Source organism: Ranitomeya variabilis, chromosome 2 (genome assembly GCF_051348905.1).
Source record: "Ranitomeya variabilis isolate aRanVar5 chromosome 2, aRanVar5.hap1, whole genome shotgun sequence".
Classification (NCBI taxonomy): Eukaryota; Metazoa; Chordata; class Amphibia; order Anura; family Dendrobatidae; genus Ranitomeya; species Ranitomeya variabilis.
In genome coordinates, this window is record NC_135233.1 from 957,492,368 (window position 1) to 957,514,818 (window position 22,451).

The window sequence follows — 22,451 nt, forward strand, 5'->3', positions numbered from 1 at the left end:
TAATATATGATGTTAATAACTATCATTCTGTGTACATCATGTTATCGACAGCACATCTCCTGTTTACACAGAACAATGTGCTGCTGAGAATGATACTGTCACAACTCTGTTGTCGGGTGTCCCAGGACCAAGGACTCCTTCACTGTCCTTAACACTAGGGGTGCCCTAGCTCACCCTATTCCCTGGATTACTTCTGATGGTGAAGATGCCGGGGCCATGTAACTTGCCTTAGCTCCTGAATCCTCAGTCTGTACCCTTCCCCCACCCAGGGAAGTGGGGAGTAGCAATGTACTGTAATACACCAACCAAACTAACAAGGTAATGCAAACAAGGATAAAGGAAAATACCAATCATACAAATATACACACAAACAACACAGGTAAACACCGGGGTGTGGAGGATAGGGTTAAACCAAAGTAGGAGAAAAAAGGGAATTATCACACACTCAAAACCTAGGAACAGTCACAGATAAATCCACCAAACACCTTCTCCAACAACAACCACCAACAACCTCCAGCCATGCAGCATAAGCAACTCTGACAATGAGTGCTAGCCAGGACTCAGATTATATAGGAGATGGGAGTGGCTAACAGTGCACAGCTGAGTGCCATAACAGGGGAAAGCTTCCAGGAGCTCTCAACTGAGCAGATTAACCCCTGCACTGCTAAAACAATTTTTACACTGTTAATTCTGAAGGTGAAGTGCTTCTAATCAGTGCAAGTGTAGCAGAACTCAGATGCTGCGGTCTTCTGGCTCATCCCTGTCACGATAAACCTGTGACAGATACTTTATCAGAATGAACAATCCAATCTCTTAAAGTACAAGCATTTTGCTTCTTTGTCAGGTGATTGCTGCCAATAACCTGGAAACGACTGGTTGAATATAGCAATGAGTGGATTGCATTGCGCGACCCCAGTCCACAGCCCAGGTAAGTGCTCTCTGATCATAGACAGACTCAATATTGATTCATGATTATCGGCCCAGCTAAATGGGCCCTGAGAGGTAAGAATCTCAACTATAAGACGGTTGGAAAGGAAAACCTTTACCATGATATCAGCTTTACAGAGCGAGAAAAGATTAAATCCTGCTACAGAATTTCTGGACCCACCAGGCTGTTCCCACTACAGTAATTCAATAAGAACATACATCGGAAAACAAATCATCTGTGACAAAGTCAAAAAGTGGAACAGGAACAGCAGCGTTTCACGTCCTTTGCTGCTCAGACAACTTCTTAAAATGAATACATCGTATAGTGAGCTGAACATTAGGCACAGGTAATGCAGAGAATACAAGTCTCTTGTAAGAGATAATCAAATGCATAGATGGAGCCAAACAGGGGAAGACTGCAATTCTTCTACTCATTTCAAAAAAGAAACAAAGAAAGAACAACCTTTCAGTAAGAGGATATGAATACTTTGTAAAGCCAAGAAAACTGCATTCAGATAGGGAAAAATGTTTGTTCTTAAAAATAATCAGTTTATCCTGGTGGTATTTGTCTGGGGAAGGAATGCAATAAGAAAGGATTACTGGCAGTGTCTTCCCTGTCATACTAATGAGGAAATGTAACTTCTACGTATACAATCAGTCTTTTCAGTAGTACTGAGCTTTTTTCCCCCTTGTTATTTCTTCAAAACAGTATAAAAAATGTTTGTGCTATGACAGAGCCATCTGCTAGTAGGTGCCCAAACAATGGCAAGAGCAGCCAGGTGCCTTTAGTGACCTCCTTATAGCCGAATGTAAGTTTCAAATTGGAAATGTCAATTATTAAGGTATCCCAGCCGCTGAACCTTAGATTTCTGGACAGATTACTGAAATCTACATTTAATCAAACTGAAAAGTCTTAGGATTGCACTGGCGTTACATAAAATTTTGAGGCAAGACGTCTTTAGATTGCGCATCTTAACCCCTTTCCCACAGGGGCAAATTTTCATTTCTGCGCTTTTGTTTTCTCCTCTGTTTCTTCAAAAAGCCATCAATTTAAAACTTTCTGTTGACATAGCCATAGTTTTTCTGTGGGGCAAGTTATAGTAGTTTTGAATTACATCATTCATTTTTTTGTACTATGGATTGAGAAAAATTCGATGTGCATTGAAATGCTGAAGAAAGAAAAAAAGCAATTCTGCCATTGGTTTTCGGGGAGTTTGTTTTTCCAGTTCATTAAGGCCTCTTTCACACTTCCGTCTTTTAGCTCACATCGAAAACCGTTGATTTTTGAAAAAACAGGATGCAGCAAATTTTTGTGCTGGATCCTGTTTTTTCTCATAGTCTTGTATTAGCGACGGATCGTGATGGATGGCCTTCTGTTTCATCCGTCGTGCACTGGATCCGTCTGAAAATTGCAGTCCGTAGGGCGGAGAAAACGTTCAGAGGAATGATTTTTCTGCACATTGGAAAATCGCTCAGCGACGGATCCTGCGCTGCCCGCCGTTGGCTATAATGGAAGCCTATGGACGCAGGATCCGTCGCCGACTGTCAAAAGCGGGAATCCAGCGACGGGTTCCGTCTTTTGAAACTGAGCATGCCCGGAAAAATTTCCCATTTTCTCGTTCGTTCTCTCTTTTTACTATTGATGCAGCCTATGTAGCATCAATAGTAACAAGGTATAATATTAAAAAAATAAATAAAAAAACCCACAATATTCTTACCTTCCGGCGTCCCGCGCAGCGTTACCGTTGCTCACGGCAGCTGGCGTTCCCAGTAAGGCATAGCGAAATGACCCGATGACGTCGCGGTCTCGCGAGACCGCAACGTCATCAGAGGTCATTGCACTCAAGGCATTACTGGGAACGCCAGCTGCCGGGAGCATCGGTAACGCTGCACGGGACGTCGGAAGGTAAGAATATTGCGATTTTATTAATTTTATTATTTTTAACCTGGGTTGTGTTGTGTATGCGTTTTCGCAGTGCGAAGACGACTACACAACAGGTGCAAATAGCCTCAACGGGTCCGTCAGAAAAACGGGCCCAGTGCACCCGTTTTTTACAATTTGCACAGGATCCGTCATTTCAACATTTTGACGGATCCTGTGCAGATTGTTAAAAACGGAAGTGTGAAAGAAGCCTAAGCGATAAAAATGACCTAAAACATGATTCTCCAGGTGAATAATATTATACTGAGACCCAAAGTGTATGTTATTCTGTTTTGCTATTTAAATTATAAAGGAATTACAACAATCGGAAAGAAAAAAATGGTTTGTGTGTGGCCATTTTCCAAGCTGAGACCCAGACCTTATTTATTTTTCCATTGAAAGAGACTGTTTTCTAAGTCACCACTTCACTTGATAGCGGCACTCTGTGTTGATAACAATAAGATAGATCTAGATAACCATTAGGTTACGCACCCACGATAAGTTATTGCCAAGTCTTGATGGTGTTGACGATCTTCACCATTTCTGCACTGATTAGGTAAATTAGGCTACTTGCATTTTTGACTGCTTTTTTTTTTACCTGTGTTTTTAGCACGTTTTTGAGGCTGCGGTTTGTGTCACTTTTTTGAATGTTATGTTGCAAAGAAAGCTGCTTCATTTGTTAAACTTCCTGATACTTGGCTTTGATAAAACATTATTGATAGCATGTAATCCGCATATGACTCTTTTTTAGCGCTTTTCCATGGTGGAAGTACAGTAAAAATGCATAGGCGTTTTTTACCTGCGGATTTTCTGCATCTAATGAAAATCTATGGGGAAAATCTACACATAAAACTCAGCGTGCTTGCAAGACAAAATTGGCATGTTGTGGATTGCTTATGCATCGTTAAAAAATACAGTGTGCAGGAAATTTATACAAATCCATCCACCCACCCAGGAGTGGAACAATTAGAGGAAAAGTATAATAGAAACATATGCACCACTTCTGCATTTATCACCCACTCCTGGTTTTGGCTTACAAATACTGATGTAAAATACTGACCAAATACTGCTAGTGTGACGGCAGCCTAAGAGGCAGGAGAGGTCAAGAAGGATCTAGATCATGTGAAGTAATTATCTCCCTCTACTGCTCCTTGGTCAGGCCTCATCTGGAATGCTGTGTTCAGTTCGGGGCACCAAATTTTAAAAAAGACATCGAAAAACTGGAGCAAGTTCAGAGAAGAGCTACCAGGATGGTGAGCGGACTGCAAAGTATGTCCTACAAGGAACAGTTAAAGGATCTGGGAATGTTTAGCTTTCAAAAAAGAAGGCTAAAAGGAGACTTAATAGCTGTCTACAAATATCTAAAGGGGTGTCACAATTTAGAGGGATCATCATTCATTATTCTCATTCGCCCATGGAAACCAGAGAAGCAATGGAATGAAATTGAAAGAGTGAAGATACAGATTAGATATTCGAAAAAACTTTTTTGACAGTAAGGGTGAACAATGAGTGCAACAGGCTGCCACAAGAGGTGGTGAGTTCCCCTTCAAAGCATGTCTTCAACAGAGGCTGGACAGACATCTGCCTGAGATGGCTCAGTGAATCCTGCTTTGAGCAGGGGGTTGGACAGTATGACCCTGGAGGTCTCTTCCAACTCTAACATTTTATGATTCTAAGGATACATGTGATGTCTTCCGGGGTCGTTCTGGAGTAGTAGAATGGGTGGTGACACGGGATGCCGTATCTCCCACGGATTTCACTGCCTGGGGCATGGGACACTGTTACCCAGTTGCCAGGCAACGAACGATGCCGCAGTACCTGGTACTAGGCAGTGTGGAATTGTGTCCATTCTGCAAGGGGTGATTGGGAGGTATTCAAAACCTGATCATTTTCATCAGCCTCAGGTGAGCTATTTAACCCTGTTACCAGCTCACGTCTTTGCCGTTTATTGTAGTTCCTACTGTATGCGTTGTTGTGGTGAGTGGTGCTAGCAGTATTAGCGGCTCTTTCTGGGTTGGTCTTAGGATTCGTTTCTCTTTCTTTTCGTGCTACACTCCCTGGATTTCTTGCAGAGGAATCTACCTATTCTTGACTGGCTCAGGCCGCGTCACCAGATGCCAGCTGCCTGGCGACAGTGGGCTTGGGAAGGGCTCTTCTATAGTCCCCGTCCCATTTACTGGGAGCTGGGTGAAGAGTATCCCGGCCTTTTAACACTTGCTTTGCTGGGGCAGCTTTCACCAAATGCGTCTGTAGCTGCGCCTTGGCTGGTTTGGTGCCAGTCCTGCTGGGTCTCTCTGCGATTGCACGAAATAGTCAGAAAGTAACAGAGAGTATGCAGATTCCATACTTGCAGTCACAAGTGTGCAGTGTGCGCAACGTGAGAATTCACTAGACTGCAGTCACAGAGTAACTGCAGACTAGTGGGCCAAGGCCGGACAACCTCTTTAATACTATATAATACATCACTGCACTTTTAGATGGGCATTACAGTCAGTTTGTTTTGTATGGTCATTCACTGCCTTGCTTTTGCTTAGAAAATGACTGAAAATAAGTTGACAAACAATCGAATCTACCTCTTGAATGTGACTCATATTTGCTTCTTAATATTAACCTTTACTTGCTTGCAGACAAGGAGAGCACTATGTGGTCCCCAGTGACTTTCCTTCCTCATACCCACAGTAAAACTGAAATACTCTGGAAATCCTAATTTTAGGAACCAAATGGACATAAATTGGGCAGGTCCTAATTTAGCCAGACAGACCCCTCACTGTAGACCTGGATAGAGAGAGATCTGTCATTTATAGGTGGGATTGGGAAGGTAAAGGACATAGAAGGGAGCCTGCATACTTTCATTAAACAGGATTTTTCTCTTCATCATTGTAAAAAAAAAAAAAATAGTAAAAAGACTAATTACATTCAGAGGAATACTTACACCCCTGGACAACTTTTTTACCCTTCATTACTCTCAGTGGTTGTAGTCCTTTTACCAGTGGCATTTGATTTATGGTATCACGAGAACAAAGAATTAGGGAGTTTTGTGCATTACAGCCTGCAATGTAACAGGCAGAGATTATGTTTGTTTTATTAAAACATTTTGCGGCTGATTATGTAAATTGATATAGTTACATTTTCTGATTTAGTTGCATTAACCACCTACACATATGTAGCATTCTGTGTTCTCTATTCAGAAAATCCCTAGAAATTAGCTTTAGCAATTGTACCGGGAGCTGCATTCTATGGTGCATCAGTCTTCATTTCCTTATGTTACACAAGGTTTGGATAGAAGAAGAATCATTTCTGGTTTTTAGGAAGAGAACTTAACAAGCAGATATTTTGTTTGCTCATTTCCAATGCAGACGGTACAATGCAGAGTCATTAAATGCTGGCACCAGCCGGCCTGGCACTGAATGAATGCTACCCTTCTTGGGGAACGGCCCGAAGCTCTGGACCTTTGTGAACTCACCATCTGCGTCAGTAAATGGTTCCTATCCTGTTTTTATGATTGAGAAAACTTTAGTTACTGGCATTGTATTGTTTTGTTGTTTTTTTCTTCTTTTAAAGGGAGCGCTTAATCAAAAATTCCAGCTTAAACACTCAGGTTCGTATGGACAAATGCCTCAATCTGACACGTGTCATCCAATGACTGTGATAAAATGACATTACTAGGTTGGTTTTACTTGTTTACCTTTCTTTTATGACCAGGTTTACTTTGAAGTTATAAAGCAAAATGTATAACTCATTAGTTAATTGTGCTTCTTGGTGTTTTTTTTGTTTTTCCAAATGCAGCTCCAGATACAGTATTTTTACCATAAGACTCTCTACAGGAATTGAAAATCAGTGGAAAAAATATGTATACAAAATGACACTAATTAAAACACACCACTACATGTTACACTTACAATAAACGTTGTGATTTTACAACTCCAGTTCTAAGAAAAGTAAATGCAGACTTAATGGAATAAAAGCAACACAGCATCAAAAAAATCATTTAAGCAAGCTGAAAAGAATGTCCAAGTACAAAAGGAAATATCCTGATCCTCGAGACTGAGGGAGGAAAGCTAAGACACTCCTGTATCTCTGCGGACTAACGAAGAATGACATAATGTGAAGAACAACAAGTATGGATGGCTCAACATCTCAGGATTTGTATGTATAAATTACGGGTTCAATACTCCCTGTCCTAATCACGGTACTTGTTAATCTAAGTGCAGAAATGAATGTTTTGGGTTTTGTTCTTTGTAAATTATTCATAATTACAATTTAAAATTTTCTTCAATTCATTTCTGAAATTACCAAAGAAAATTCACTTAAAGGGAAGCGGTCACTTCATTCATGCAGCCCAAACTACGGCGGAATGAATCAGAGCCTGGCTGCAAAATATTGCTAGAAGATCCGGCCCGGGATCATAGCCAGAGACGAGGCAAGTCTGGCACCAGCGGCTGTTCCCAGAGTCACGTCAGGTGATTGACATGTCTCTCGCTATGGAAAAGACTTGTCAATCACCTGAAGTGGCGCTGGGAGAAGCCGACCTGGGGAGAGGATGAACTAGTCTAGTCTCCGGCTATTTTTTTCGGAAACAATTATTGGTTTCTGAGAAAAATGAACCTAGCAGCAATTGTGCATTCTCATTCTCCGTAAGGATTGATTACCATTTTTCGATAATTGGCAACTTGCTTAGTTTGTCCCATTCTTGGCCAACGTAAATGCACCCATACTGTATGCCAGGGGCAACCAATTTCTACCATGTTTATGCTGGAACATCAGATTTTCAGCAGAACGTGAACATGTATAGACCCTATTAGCTCTGTAGAATGTGGGTTGCCATTGGATTTAACGTAAAACAAATGAGTAGAAATGTCCCTTATTCTCTGAAGTACATGGAAGAGTTGGAACTTTTTTAGCCCTTTAGAAATGTGACAGCTGGGCAAACAATAGTATTTTTATTACTAGTTGCTTAAGTAGTGACAACATATTCACCAGTGCTGTACAGAGACTGATACCATTCACATCAGTCCTTGTCCCCGACAGAGCTTACAATCGTTCCCCATCTCAGACATGCACACTAGGGACAAATAACCATAATCAGGATGTTTTTTGGAGTGTAGAGTGGGGACACAGAACCAGAGGAAACCTCCGCAATCATCGGTACAACACAGAAACTCCAGCCAATTTTGTCTTTGATCCCACTGGAATCTATAAGATTGAGTTTGATAAATGGATAAAATGAGAGTAAAAATTTACATAGAGGGCACGTTACTTACTATGTGAGGACAATAGCAACAGCATCGTTGAGGACACTCTCTCCAAAAAGGAGAGTGTACAGGTCAGTATCCACATGCAATTCATGGAAAATTGCCAGAACCGTTACTGAAAAAAAACACAGCAGAGCAATTAGTTTTATAATTACACCATGACAAGGAGAATTACAGCAATGGAAATGTATCACAGCTGGATCCCCGCCAGTGGCCTTTCTATGATGACAAGCCAAGTCCTTGATGTAGTCACATTCATGTACTAATATTCAATAAATCAGACAAATGAAGATGAAAACCCGCCTGTAACATATGTGGGTCTGTGCAGAGTTGCTGACATCCTCTGCTCACTTGTCCTTCTATTTTCAACACTTTTACAACCCTAAATAAATTCCCTTTAGGTTAAGGTTCACCAAGCCAAGTTCCTAACATTTAATGGCGCCAACTTCAACAGTCGTTTATCACAGCGCAGCCTCCATAGAAAGCGATCAGGGCTGTATTATCCTAGATGACTGTTTCCATAATAGCACTATCATGTGCAATGGTCCATGCTGTTAACGAGATGTTAATGAGGCAAGAAAAGGACACTTGACTGTGCGCTTTGCTATGCTCTATAAATGTTAATGTCAGGAATTATGCACAGGTTAAACATTAAGCCTGCCATTTTTAGCCCCTCTAAAGTTCATTTAAATTACAAATAAAATGTAGATAAATATAGCATATTTAATGCTCAGAAAAAATAACTAATTACAGGTATTTTCACAAATTCAGAGGTGAAAGTAAGACGTCCTAAAAAACGTGTTAAGGAATTTGATAGCCGAACTTAAACAAACCCTAGAGTTGTCAGAACTGAAAGTAATTTATAGTTTTACATATAATTTATTTGGTGAATGTAATACATAGGAAGTTATAATAAACAAGAATATAGCATGTGTGTATAAAGATCACTTTAGTGTGTAATGGATCGCTCAGTGCACGTAGGCGCCACTATTGTCGGCACTGTCCTGTTTTCACAGACGATTAACAACGGTTCATGTTTTTAACTACAACAATAATCAGGCACGTCTGAATGAGTCCTTACATGGAGTGCTTCTACTCTCTTAAAGGGAACCTCTCATGTTGTAGATGCAGTCAGATCTGTGTGCAGCACGATTTAAAGAACGAGAAGCTGAGCAGAATGGTATATTGGTTTGTGGGAAAAATATTCAGCATAACTTGCATTTTATTAATTGAAATTCCTAGTGATTTTATGTATAGGAGTCCAATGGGCGGTCCTACTCAGTGATTGACAGCTATCTCTGCATGCACAGTAACATAGGGTATAATGTAAATTGGAATAATGTTATGTTCGAAATGCTAATGATTTCTTTAACAAAAGATCGTCTCACAGAATATGCAGAACGGGTCAGTCCTATGGACCTTCATCAGATGCACATGGTTTCTGAGAATAGGCATCAGGAATAAGGATGCCACACAGTGGTATCGTGGAACACTAGCAAAAAGTGAAAAAAAAAACAAACAGAAAAACCGGCAAACTGTTGACTGCAGTCTGAATCAGTCTTTAATATAAATCATACCACATAATGACGAGCTAGGTGGTGCATGAAAATGTGTTGAAGACCAAATGTGTTCAATACTGAAAAAAGAAACGGCACTCCTCATTGCTTCTTACAAAAGGTTAATGTCCTTTATTCCATGTGGCGGGACAATCCTTTAACATGCTGGGGGAGCGGGTCCAAACGTGGACACTGCCGCCAGTGGTATGGCGCCATGACACAGCGCTGTTCCGCCATACCACTGTGCTGCATCCTTATTCCTGATGTCTATTCACAGAAACCATGTGCATCTGATGAAAGAGTCGGTCATCTCCGACAAAACACGATGGCACAAGGAATGAGGACTTAGTTTACGTTAGTGAAAGATACACACTTGGACACTGCTCTCATTGTCTTCTGTCTCTGCTGAGATGATCCTGCGATGAAGGCACACAACCACTAAAGGATTAGGTGAGATTTTAATTTCTTTTTGGGTCCTGATTTTTTTTAATGTTCCCTGTTTGTGTTATACCCGTTTATTGCTGATGCTATATTCTTTTGACTGTAGTTATAAATTGACATGACAGCTTATTTGTACCAGGCTCCCTAACTGACCGGCTTGACATGCACTGCTGCTTTGTTTAGCTTCAGTGTGCGGATTATTAGTACTACCAGAAGACTTCTCTTTATTGTCTGACATCAATTACCAATTTGGTTTGGATCCACTGTGGGGAACATTACCACTACATTCCCCATTACTGCTTAGTAACAGTATTTCCTCATTACATAGTTACATAGTTATTAAGGTTGAAGGAAGACTTTAAGTCCATCTAGTTCAACCCATAGCCTAACCTAACATGCCCTAACATGTTGATCCAGGGGAAGGCAAAAAAACCCCATGTGGTAAGAGTAAGCTCCACCATGGGGAAAAAAATTCCTTCCCGACCCCACATACGGCAATCAGACTAGTTCCCTGGATCAACGCCCTATCAAGGAATCTAATATATATACCCTGTAATATTATACTTTTCCAGAAAGGCATCCAGTCCCCTCTTAAATTGAAGCAATGAGTCACTCATTACAACATCATACGGCAGAGAGTTCCATAGTCTCACTGCTCTTACAGTAAAGAATCCGCGTCTGTTATTATGCTTAAACCTTCTTTCCTCCAGACGTAGAGGATGCCCCCTTGTCCCTGTCACCGGTCTATGATTAAAAAGATCAGCAGAAAGGTCTTTGTACTGTCCCCTCATATATTTATACATTAACATAAGATCACCCCTTAGTCTTCTTTTTTCCAAACTAAATAGCCCCAAGTGTAATAACCTATCTTGTTATTGCAGACCCCCCAGTCCTCTAATAACCTTGGTTGCTCTTCTCTGCACCCGCTCCAGTTCAGCTATGTCTTTCTTATACACCGGAGACCAGAACTGTGCACAGTATTCTAAGTGTGGTCGCACTAGTGACTTGTATAGAGGTAAAATTATGTTCTCCTCATGAGCATCTATGCCTCGTTTAATGCATCCCATTATTTTATTTGCCTTTGTAGCAGCTGCCTGACACTGACCACTGAATATTAGTTTGTCATCCACCCATACACCCAGGTCTTTTTCATTGACGGTTTTGCCCAGAGTTTTAGAATTAAGCACATAGTTATACATCTTATTACTTCTACCCAAGTGCATGACCTTACATTTATCCCCATTAAAGCTCATTTGCCATTTATCAGCCCAAGCTTCTAGTTTACATAAATCAGCCTGTAATATAAAATTGTCCTCCCCTGTATTGATTACCCTGCAGAGTTTAGTGTCATCTGCAAATATTGAAATTCTACTCTGAATGCCCCCTACAAGGTCATTAATAAATATGTTAAAAAGAAGAGGGCCCAATACTGACCCCTGTGGTACCCCACTACTAACCGTGACCCAGTCCGAGTGTGCTCCATTAATAACCACCCTTTGTTTCCTATCCCTGAGCCAACTCTCAACCCACTTGCACATATTTTCCCCTATCCCCATTATTCTCATTTTATGTATCAACCTTTTGTGTGGCACCGTATCAAAAGCTTTTGAAAAGTCCATATACACTACATCCACTGGGCTCCCTTGGTCCAGTCCGGAACTTACCTCTTCATAGAAGCTGATCAAATTAGTCTGACATGAACGGTCCCTAGTAAACCCAAGCTGATACTGGGTCATGAGGTTATTCCTCTTCAGATACTCCAGTATAGCATCCCTTAGAATGCCCTCCAGGATTTTACCCACAGTACAGGTTAAACTTACTGGCCTATAATTTCCGAGTTCAGTTTTTGTCCCCTTTTTGAATATTGGCACCACATTTGCTATACGCCAGTCCTGTGGTACAGACCCTGTTATTATGGACTCTTTAAAGATTAAAAATAATGGTCTATCAATGACTGTACTTAATTCCTGCAGTACTCGGGGGTGTATCCCATCCGGGCCCGGAGATTTGTCAATTTTTGTGATTTTTAGACGCCGCCGTACTTCCTGCTGGGTTACGTGGGTAACATTAAATTGGGAATTATTATCACTAGTCACATTGGCTGCCATGGGATTTTCTTTTGTAAATACTGATGAAAAAAAGTCATTTAGCATATTGGCTTTTTCCTCATCCTCATCCACCATTTCACCCAGACTATTTTTAAGGGGGCCAACACTATCATTTTTTAGTTTCTTACTATTTATGTAGTTAAAGAATATTTTGGGGTTATTTTTGCTCTCTCTAGCAATGAGTCTCTCTGTCTCAATCTTTGCTGCCTTGATTTGCTTTTTACATAATTTATTTACATTTTTGTATTTATTTAATGCCTCCTCACTACCTACTTCCTTTAATTCTCTAAATGCTTTCTTTTTGTCATTTATTGCGCCCCTTACAGCTTTATTTAGCCATATTGGTTTCCTCCTATTTCTAGTATGTTTATTCCCATACGGTATATACTGTGCACAGGTCCTATCCAGGATGCTAATAAATGTCTCCCATTTTCTTTGTGTACTTTTATGTCTCAGGATATCGTCCCAGTTAATTGCACCAAGATCCTCTCTCATCCGTTGGAAATTTGCCCTCCTGAAGTTTAGTGTCCTTGTCACCCCTCTACTACACATCTTATTAAAGGAGACATGAAAACTTATTTTTTGTGATCACTATTCCCCAAGTGACCCCCAACCCTTATATTTGATATGTGGTCTGGCCTGTTGGTTAATATTAGGTCTAGCAGTGCCCCCCTTCTTGTTGGGTCCTGAACCAGTTGTGAAAGGTAATTGTCTCTCATAGTTGTCAAAAACCGATTACCTTTACTGGAACTGCAGGTTTCTGTTCCCCAATCTATGTCAGGGTAGTTGAAGTCCCCCATAATAATGACTTCTCCTTGAGTCGCAGCTTCATCTATTTGCTTTACAAGGATATTCTCCATTGCTTCCATTATTTTTGGAGATTTATAACAAACCCCTATCAGTAATTTATTATTTTTTCCCCCTCCCCTTATCTCCACCCACAGGGACTCTACATTTTCATTAGATTCACCTATATTATCACGCAGGATGGGTTTTAAGGTCGATTTTACAAACAGACACACCCCACCCCCTCGCTTATCTGTACGGTCATTTCTGAAAAGGCTATAGCCCTGCAAGTTAACAGCCCAGTCATGGCTCTCATCCAGCCATGTTTCAGATATCCCCACCATGTCATAATTATGTTCCAACAACATTAGTTCTAATTCGTCCATTTTGTTGGCGAGGCTTCTGGCATTAGTATACATGCACTTGATGTTCCGCTCTGTACCTCTATTCTTTCTTAAATTACTAACTGTTCTAACCCCACCCCCCATGCCTCCGCCACCCCTAACTTCCTTATTTGTGCCCAGGTCTCTATCTGCCCTATCTTCCCCTCCTATAAAATGAATACCCTCCCCCCCAATCCCTAGTTTAAACACTCCTCCAACCTTCTAACCATTTTCTCCCCCAGCACAGCTGCACCTTCCCCATTGAGGTGCAGCCCATCCCTAGCGTAGAGCCTGTAGCCCACTGAGAAGTCGGCCCAGTTCTGCAGGAACCCAAACCCCTCCTTCCTATACCAATTCTTGAGCCACTTATTAACCTCCCTAATCTCCCGTTGCCTCTCTGGCGTGGCACGTGGTACAGGCAGTATTTCAGAAAATACCACGTTGGAGGTCCTTGCTTTCAGCTTGCAGCCTAATTCCCTGAAATCATCTTTAAGGACCTTCCACCTACCTCTAACTTTGTCATTTGTGCCAATGTGCACCATGACCGCTGGGTCCTCACCAGCCCCTCCCAGTAATCTGTCCACCCGATCAGCGATGTGTCGGACTCGAGCGCCAGGTAGGCAGCACACCTTTCGACGATCCCTGTCTTTGTGACAGATTGCCCTATCTGTTCCCCTAATAATTGAGTCCCCCACTACCAGCATCTGTCTGGCCTGCCCTGCTCTCCTATTTCCCTCCTTACTGGAGCAGTCACTCCTCCGGCTTTCAGAGGACATGCCTGGCTGCAGCAGTGCTACCCCTGTACTGGCACCCCCCTCATCTGCCAACTTAGCAAACTTATTGGGGTGAGCCAAATCAGGACTAGCCTCCCTGGCACTCTTCCCTCTACCCCGCTTTCTGACTGTCACCCAGCTAACTGCCTCACTGTCCTGCAGCTCCATCCTACCATCCCCCTCCTCATCTATCCCATTGAGCGTCTGCTCTGTGAGCAGAAGACTCCTCTCCATATTGTCTATGGATCTCAGTGTTGCCAGCTGCACATTTAGATCCAGTATCTGGGTTTCCAAATGCAGAACGTGCTCACATCTCGCACAGCAGTATGCACCCTCGACCGGCTGATCAAGGACTGCATACATGTGGCAAGATGTGCACTGGATGGCATTAACAATTGTGGAGCACATTTCCTAATGGGGATTGCACCAGACAGAAACGTTAAATAAAAATAAATACAAAGTATTAATTAACACTTGGAACAGCAATTCCTCCCTTGGAAACTCCCTGATTCCAAAGTCACTGAGTCACAAGTCACACTTACAGCCGTCCACACTTACACTCAGGTCACACTCAGCTCGCTCACACTCGCTATGCTGAAGATTTAAACATTTTTTTTTATTATTTTTTTTTCCTCTATTTCCCTTCAACAACAAGCCACCTTGCTGCTCAAATGCACTTCCAAAAAGGACTTGAGCCCCAAACAGCTGCCCCTTATAAACCCTTGATTATGACCGCCCACCCTAAGTTAACCCCTTGTGAATATAGCTACTCCCAATTCAACAACTCACACAAATTCACACAGGTATTTGTTAAAGGTCTTCCAAATACCTCCTCACTGAGTAACAAGTCACACTTACCGCCATCCACACTTACGCTCAGGTCACACTCAGCTCGCTCACACTCGCTATGCTGAAGATTTAAAGATTTTATTTTTTTTTTCCTCTATTTCCCTTCAACAACAAGCCACCTTGCTGCTCAAATGCACTTCATTCCTGTAGTTATAGTTTTTAGTGTGCTGATATTTTGGAGGCATGCCTCTTACTAAAAGTTACATCTTAATCCTCACCTTTGTTGTTCTGTCTATAGCAGAAACATAACCTATTATTTAAATCTAGGAAATAATAATTATAAACTTTAAATATTTAATGCAGTTGTAAAAAGAATAAGATCTATGGTTACAGCTAGTGATGAGCGAGTGTACTCGTTGCTCGGGTTTTCCCAAGCACGCTCGGGTGACCTCCGAGTATTTGTGACTGCTCGGAGATTTAGTTTTCCATCGCGGCAGCTGAATGATTTACAGCTAGGAGCATGCTTGATTACATGTGGGGATTCCCTAGCAACCAGGCAACCCCCCACATGTACTCAGCCTGGCTAGTAGCTGTAATTCATTCAGCTGCCGATGAAAACTAAATCTCCGAGCAGTCACAAATACTCGGAGGTCACCCAAAAACCCGAGCAACGAGTACACTCGCTCATCACTAGTAACAGCTTATAGATGTGTAAGCAGCTTCGAAATAGACCTCCCAAAAGGCAACCCTTTTCTTACCTCCTCCACTCCTTATATTACACCTATTACATTTTATTTAATTTTTGCTCTTGCTTTTAGTTATTCTGTTACTGTCCCACTATTATCCACAATGGGCTCCCTGTTAGCATGAGAGCGAGGTGAACCTGTTTCATATTGGAGAAAATTCCATCAACTTCTTCTCTGTCTTCTTACACAATGGGGTACATTGTGCTACTTCATTCTACTTAGTTTCGTAGCAGTATATGATTAAAAAGCTAATAAACTAAGAATTTGTATAACACATGAAAAGTAAAAAGCAATAGGGAATGGCAGATAGAGTAAACTGTGAAAAAATAGCGGCATAAAGAAATGTGAAATTGGAAAAAGAATCTAGACAGGAAATTGAACAAAAAGTCAGTAAGAGCATGGGGATAATTTACCGCTGGGACAGAAGAGGACCATGTCCAGATGGGAAGACTAGAACTTGTGATTTTATCATTTCATACTGAGAGGGGTAAGAATGACCCAAGCCTTCACAAAAAAAAAAACAATCAAGCACAAGCAAATTGCAGAGTTGAAATTGAGTTTCATGCCATCCAAAGATTTAATGGATAGATGGGCCAAACCTCAAAAACCAAATTATGATGCAGCAATAAAATCTGAACATCTGTTTCAGGAAATTTTTCTCAACAACATTTGCCATTTGCAACTGATGCCAGCTTGACTGTATTAATGTTTGGAGGGTTTCCAGACTGTGAGATGCCTTCTCAGACAAAGCATGGCACAAAATCCTAGATCATATTAGATGGAGCTGGTGAGAACAGATGAAAAATTAGATGAAAAATTCACTTTCACATGGACAATATCCCATAATTATGGTGGTGTAGAAATCGCAGGAACACGGGATGTCGTCACGGACAGGAGGCAGATCAAGAGTTAACAGTTTTATTTAACAACAAATCACACTCCATGCGGAGAGTGATAGATTGCAGGGGAGTGACAGGCTACAGGGTAGTGATAGGGACTGGAACGGAACTGGACAGGGGCAGATAGGGACAGGGACTAAAGATAGTTCAATAACTAGAAAGGTGAAACTTATCGAACTGTAGTCTTCTTCTATGTGGCATCTCAAGGTTCCAACGGTGGCACTGACAGCAGCGGCATGTGATGTCTCGGTGAAGTCTGTGACGGTCGGAGATCCAACGGTGGCACCGACAACAGCGGCGTGTGACGTCTTGGCGTAGTCTTTGAGGAGACAGTCACTTTCCCGTGCCCACGTGTGTCTGGCATGGTACGGAGTCCAACCGATGAAACCTCTGGAATGAGACTTCGCTCTGCGGTGTACACTGGTCCTGGATGGCTAGCTCGGGCCTAGTCACCTGCCTCTCTCGGCTCCGCACACCTGATACAGTCCCCGATGTCAAGTCTGCATTTCCTCCAGTCGCAGAGGATGGCGGGAGCCTGTCACCTACTAATTCATCAGCGGTGGGCCTATGTGAAGAAGTACTGTCAGGCTTCTGGCTTTTGACCTCGGACTCCTTGACTATCCCATCTCACGGCTTGTCTGTGCGAGGTGACTCCGCATCAAATTATATCTGGTCAAAACGTTTTTCTTTTTTGCCGGTATGGCATCTGTTCAATTTGTGACCAGGTGACAAATTTGAAGCGGATAACTCTCGATCTGGCTAGGGAATGCCAGAGTCTGGAGTCATCAAAATGTCAGTTGCAGGTTCAGATAATTAATTTTATGAATACCTCCTATAGCTTTCCCCTGCCGGCAGTGGCTGTGAAGTCAGAACCCGCTTGATGTACAGTTGATCTCTCTCAAATCTACAGTGGCGTCCTAGATACATTTTCTAAATAGAAAGACCAATTTAGAGTATTCAGGAACAGCTGTAGGTTATTTATTACCCTGCACCCCCAGTCATCATGGGATGAGTTCCAAATAGTGGAAATAATCATGTCACTGCGGGGGATCCTCAGACCTGGGCATTTTCCTTGTCCCCACAAGCCCCAAAATGGTTTTCTGTTAACGATTTTTTGACAGGTTATGTCTGATATAAGATGACAGTATCCAGGTCACTGAGGTAAATATCATGAACCTTGCACAGTGCGGGGGTTGCACAGTTGTGGACTACTGTACTGAGATCCGGCAGTGCCAGTTCCACAAAGGCCTTTATGAAACTCTTAGGGATGGTCTAGTCCTTCATGACGCCCGTAGTCCTCTGGAGGAGGCTATGACCCTGGCCATACCGATAGACCACAGAATCCGTAAGAGACGTGGTGAACAGCTTGCTGCCTGTTATACTTCCCTGGAGGAGATCCATTTACCGGTGGTGGAGCCATTGGAGGTTAGAGTATGAAGTCTTCGTGTTGGGGAGAAAAGACGTAGACAAGATCTTAGACTCTGTGCTGTGCTGTGGTCTCTCTGAACATGTTCACAAGAATTGCTCAATTCGTCCTCACATCCTTGGGAGAACGTCTGAGTCTGAGTGATGACTGAGGAGGTCACCCAAACTCCCACATACCTTTTTAATAAACCAGGTGTTATCAACATTAGTGTTCACTGACTGTGGGTCTGCTGCTAACTTTATTGATTTGGGACTGGTTCTGAAGTTAGGGTTAGGGACAGTTAGTTATAGAAAGACCCATTAAAATCTTCACACTTGACAACACACTGTTAGACCGGAATTTGATCAAGAGGTTAACAGTGGATTACACTCTCCAAGTGGGAGCACTCCGAATCCATCTCCTGATTTGGATAGTTTACCTGCTGGGTTGGTGTTGGGGGTTACATGGTTGCAGATTCACAAATCTGCTATTTGGGGTCAGAAGGAGATTGTTAAATGGAGACTCAGTTGTTACAAAAAATGTCTAAAAACTTTACAAATATGGTCAGCTAAGAACAGATACCACTGATACATAGCTTAGAAATAAGTACTGGGAAAATAAACCCTATACATTGGACAAAAATCCCTGTAAGGAGGACACTCCAAAATAGTCAGACCTACAGCAAAATGTGGAGTACAAAGTCCCATACACAATATGGAAAATTATTTTTAAACACAGTTTTATTTAACAATCATAGATAGCAACATAATAGGATAAATATATATACAGACTGACAAAACCAGGTACAGAATGGTGCAAATACAGATAGACACAGACTACTGTGGTAGCAATATGGTAGATAGCAGTTTAAGTCATACACTCCCCCTACAAAGTGCTAAGTGCAATATAAAGTACAGATGGATGTAGGACTAAATTCCCACTAGCTTACTGGGATCGCTGTATAGCATACCACCAGACTCTCACTAAGAAAGAGAAGGGGAAATGGAAAGGAGGAGTATACTGCTCATCTTACCCATCAGTGTATGCTTGTAGTGTGTCTGCAGCAGCCCCGACGCGCGTTTCGCGTTGGGCTTCCTCGGGGGGCTGTAAATGTGTGTCCTTTGGGCGCTCATTTATATCGTGGGTGCACCTGTGTTTGGTGATCAGCGCCATTATCGGCGCATGCGCATTGTCATACAGGTCCGTAAGTATGCATCAGTTACCGCTCCTCCTGTGACAGGGCGGGGAGAGGGAAATCCCTCTTGACGTCATTACCCGCCGCATCACATCCTGGAAGCAGAAGAAGATGCACGCCGGACTCCTGCCGCAATGCGCATGTGCGCGCGCCGCACTCACCATTTTGGAAAAGGGAAAAACTACTGCTTGGTGAGTATAACATGCCCTAATGCAATGGAATGACGCTACATAGTGATATAAATGTGAATAAAGTGACTGAGTGCAATATAAAATACTAATAAAAGAAGAAGCAGACCCATATCTTCCGCCTCTCAAACATTTGAAAAAAGTATATATTATATACCGTGCACAACCACGCTATCAAATATAAAAATAAAAAAATAAAAAAATTAATATTAATAAATTAGTGACTACTCCAAATACCATTAAGGACAGTCATGGACTGAAATAACTCAATATAACCATATAGGTTATCCAAAAAGTGGTATACAGTGCTAATAAAATGCTTATACAGCAAAAAGTAAAGAAAAAAACACATACTTTAGAACTCATGAGCGTACATATCCATACAGCATAAAAAAATAGATAAAAATAATAATAATAATAATAATTAATATTAATAACTATATAAGGCAAAAAGCAGAAAGGCTCCAAGAATATCGATATACAAATATACTACATTTAGGACATAAGTCCCTTACACAATCGATATTAAATAAGGAGAAAGAATATATGAAAGCAGCATAGACTGCAAACAAATAGGTACAATGAAGTACTCTCATCTTCAAGAAAAACTTCAGTAAAATTTCTCCCCCTTTCTTTTTTCTTCATAAGGTGTCCTCCATCAAGTGCCTGCGACACCCCGACAGAACTCAAACGCTCCAAAGGTAAGTAGATGGAAACAATAGACCAATCCGACGACAATACTACATATAGAAAATAAAAAACACACATAATTAAAATCCAGAATATCACAAAGACTGTAAACTAACCTGACGAGGCCTAAAGGAAAGATGAGAAGCTCAATTGCTCATTAAGACCATGTGGGGACATGGTGCCTAAGATTGCTATCCAGCGGCATTCCAATTGTGCTAGTGTCCGTTTCATATCTCCACCTCTAATGCCACACCTCACATGGTCAATGCCGAAGATTTTTAGGTCCTTTGGATTGCACTCATGGTGAAGCCTGAAATGGCGTGGTATTGTTTTTAAAGTGGCAATGTCTTCCTCCTTCTTTGCCGCCATGATGTCTCTTATATGCTCACGTGTCCTAACCCTGAGCTCTCGTGAAGTGAGGCCCACATAAAATAGGCGACATGAGCATTTAGCCAAGTATACCACAAATGTGGTACTACAGCTAATGTAGTCAGTGATTTTAAATTCTTTACTACCGTCGGCCGAGGTGAAAGACACTGCCCTTACATGGTTACGACAAGCTAGACAATCTCCACAAGGATAGAATCCCCACCTACGTTTGCCTGCTCCAAAAATGGCTGGGGCCTTGGTTGTGTAATGACTCCTAACCAAAATGTCTTTTAAATTCTTCCCCCTCCTTGCTGTAATGAGAGGTTCATCAGAGAGACATTTAGCAAGTGTGGGTTCAGTTTTTAAAATAGGCCAGTGTTTACTCAAGATTTTTCTCATCACTCCCCATCGGTGGTTAAAAGTGGAGATATACCGAATCTTACCAACCTCTTCCTTACCAGGTTTTCGAAATTGGGAAAGTAGATCACATCTTTTCTGCTTTTTAGCACGTGTCAAGCCACGTTTTATGCTCCTGTTACTGTAACCTCTTGCACGAAATCTCTCCCCAAGGTCCACAGATTGTCTGTCAAATGCCTCCTCTGTAGAGCAAATCCTCCTCATCCTTAAGAATTGCCCTATGGGTATGGCCCCAATCGTGGAGTCTAGATGTGATGATGAGGCATGGAGGAGTGCGTTAACAGATGTTTCCTTCCTAAACACATCCGTGTGTATGTAACCATCCTTCTGGACCAGCAGCAAAATATCCAGGAATGATATTTCTTTACAGCTGTAATTATAAGTGAGCCTGATGTTGAGGCTGTTGCGATTCAAATCATGCATGAACAGCTTTAATTGTTCCACCGACCCATGCCAAATAAACAAAATATCGTCGATATACCGATACCACCCCAGAATCCGCGAGGCGGAATGCACGCCCCCCTGAAAAATGCCCCTCTCCCAATATCCAAGGAAGAGGTTGGCATATGAGGGCGCGCACGCCGCCCCCATAGCTGTACCGCGGTTCTGGAGGTAGTATCGGTCCTTAAAAGTAAAAAAATTATGCGTAAGGATGAAACGCAAGAAATATGGTCAGCTAGTCTGAAGGGTCTGCCAGGGTACCTGTAGGACTTCTGAGATGTGTTCTCGGAAAAAGAGGAGGATATACTACCTCCCCATAGTCTTTGTGATTGTGCTACTGATCTTACTAATAACCCAAATTGCCTAAAGCTTGCTTTTACAATTTGTCTGGGTCTGAATGGACTACCATGAAAGAATATGTTAAGGAAAGTTTACGGAAGGGTCATATCAGTCCTTCCTGCTCCACTGTAGCTGCTGGATTTTTCTTTGTAAAAAAGAAAGATGGGGGTCTCTGTCTTTGCCTTGATTTCCGAGAACTAAACAAAATCACAATTAAAAATACCCACTTCCACTCATCCCTGACCTATATAGTCAGCTTCTGGGGGCCAGGGTGCTTTCTAAACATGATCTTAGAGAGGTTTCCAATTTGATACGCGTCCGAAAGAGTGATGAGTCTTTAACGTCAGAGGGTCTATTTGAAAACCTTGCCATGCTATTTGGGCTACCCAATGCACCTGCTGTTTCAAAATTTTATGAATAATATTTTCAATGATTGCATGGGAAGTTATGTTGTGATTTACCTAAATAATATTCTAATTTTCTCTCTTGATTTGGACTCTCAATAGGAACATGTCCGTTTTGTGTTACAAAGGTTGAGGGAGAACTCTTTGTCTGCTAAATTAGAGAACAGAGTTTTCTCTGTTCAGGAAATATCTTTCTTGTGGTTTATCTTGCCAGCAGGATGATTTCAAATGGACCCTAGGAAGGTGCAGGCCATAATTGATTGGGTACAACCTCATGATCTTAAGGCTTTGCAGCTTTTTCTGCGATTCGCCAACTATTATAAGAAATGTATCAAGGGTTTTTCTCAGATTGTTAAACCTCTTACTGACCTTACATGTATTGGAACGAATCTCAAGGTCTGGTTGCAGGTGCTATCAGAGCT

General features: G+C 41.8%; 1 protein-coding gene across 3 annotated transcripts in view; it reads right to left on the reverse strand.

Annotated features, from left to right (window-relative positions):
- The window catches only part of SLC9A9 (solute carrier family 9 member A9), a 1,256,356-nt gene that overhangs the window by 1,014,713 nt on the left and 219,192 nt on the right, over nt 1-22,451 (reverse strand). For all 3 annotated transcript variants that reach the window (XM_077290810.1, XM_077290809.1, XM_077290811.1), the window contains exon 6: nt 8,110-8,215. In XM_077290810.1, coding sequence (XP_077146925.1) covers nt 8,110-8,215 — 106 coding nt within the window. The remainder of the gene's footprint in view (nt 1-8,109; nt 8,216-22,451) is intronic.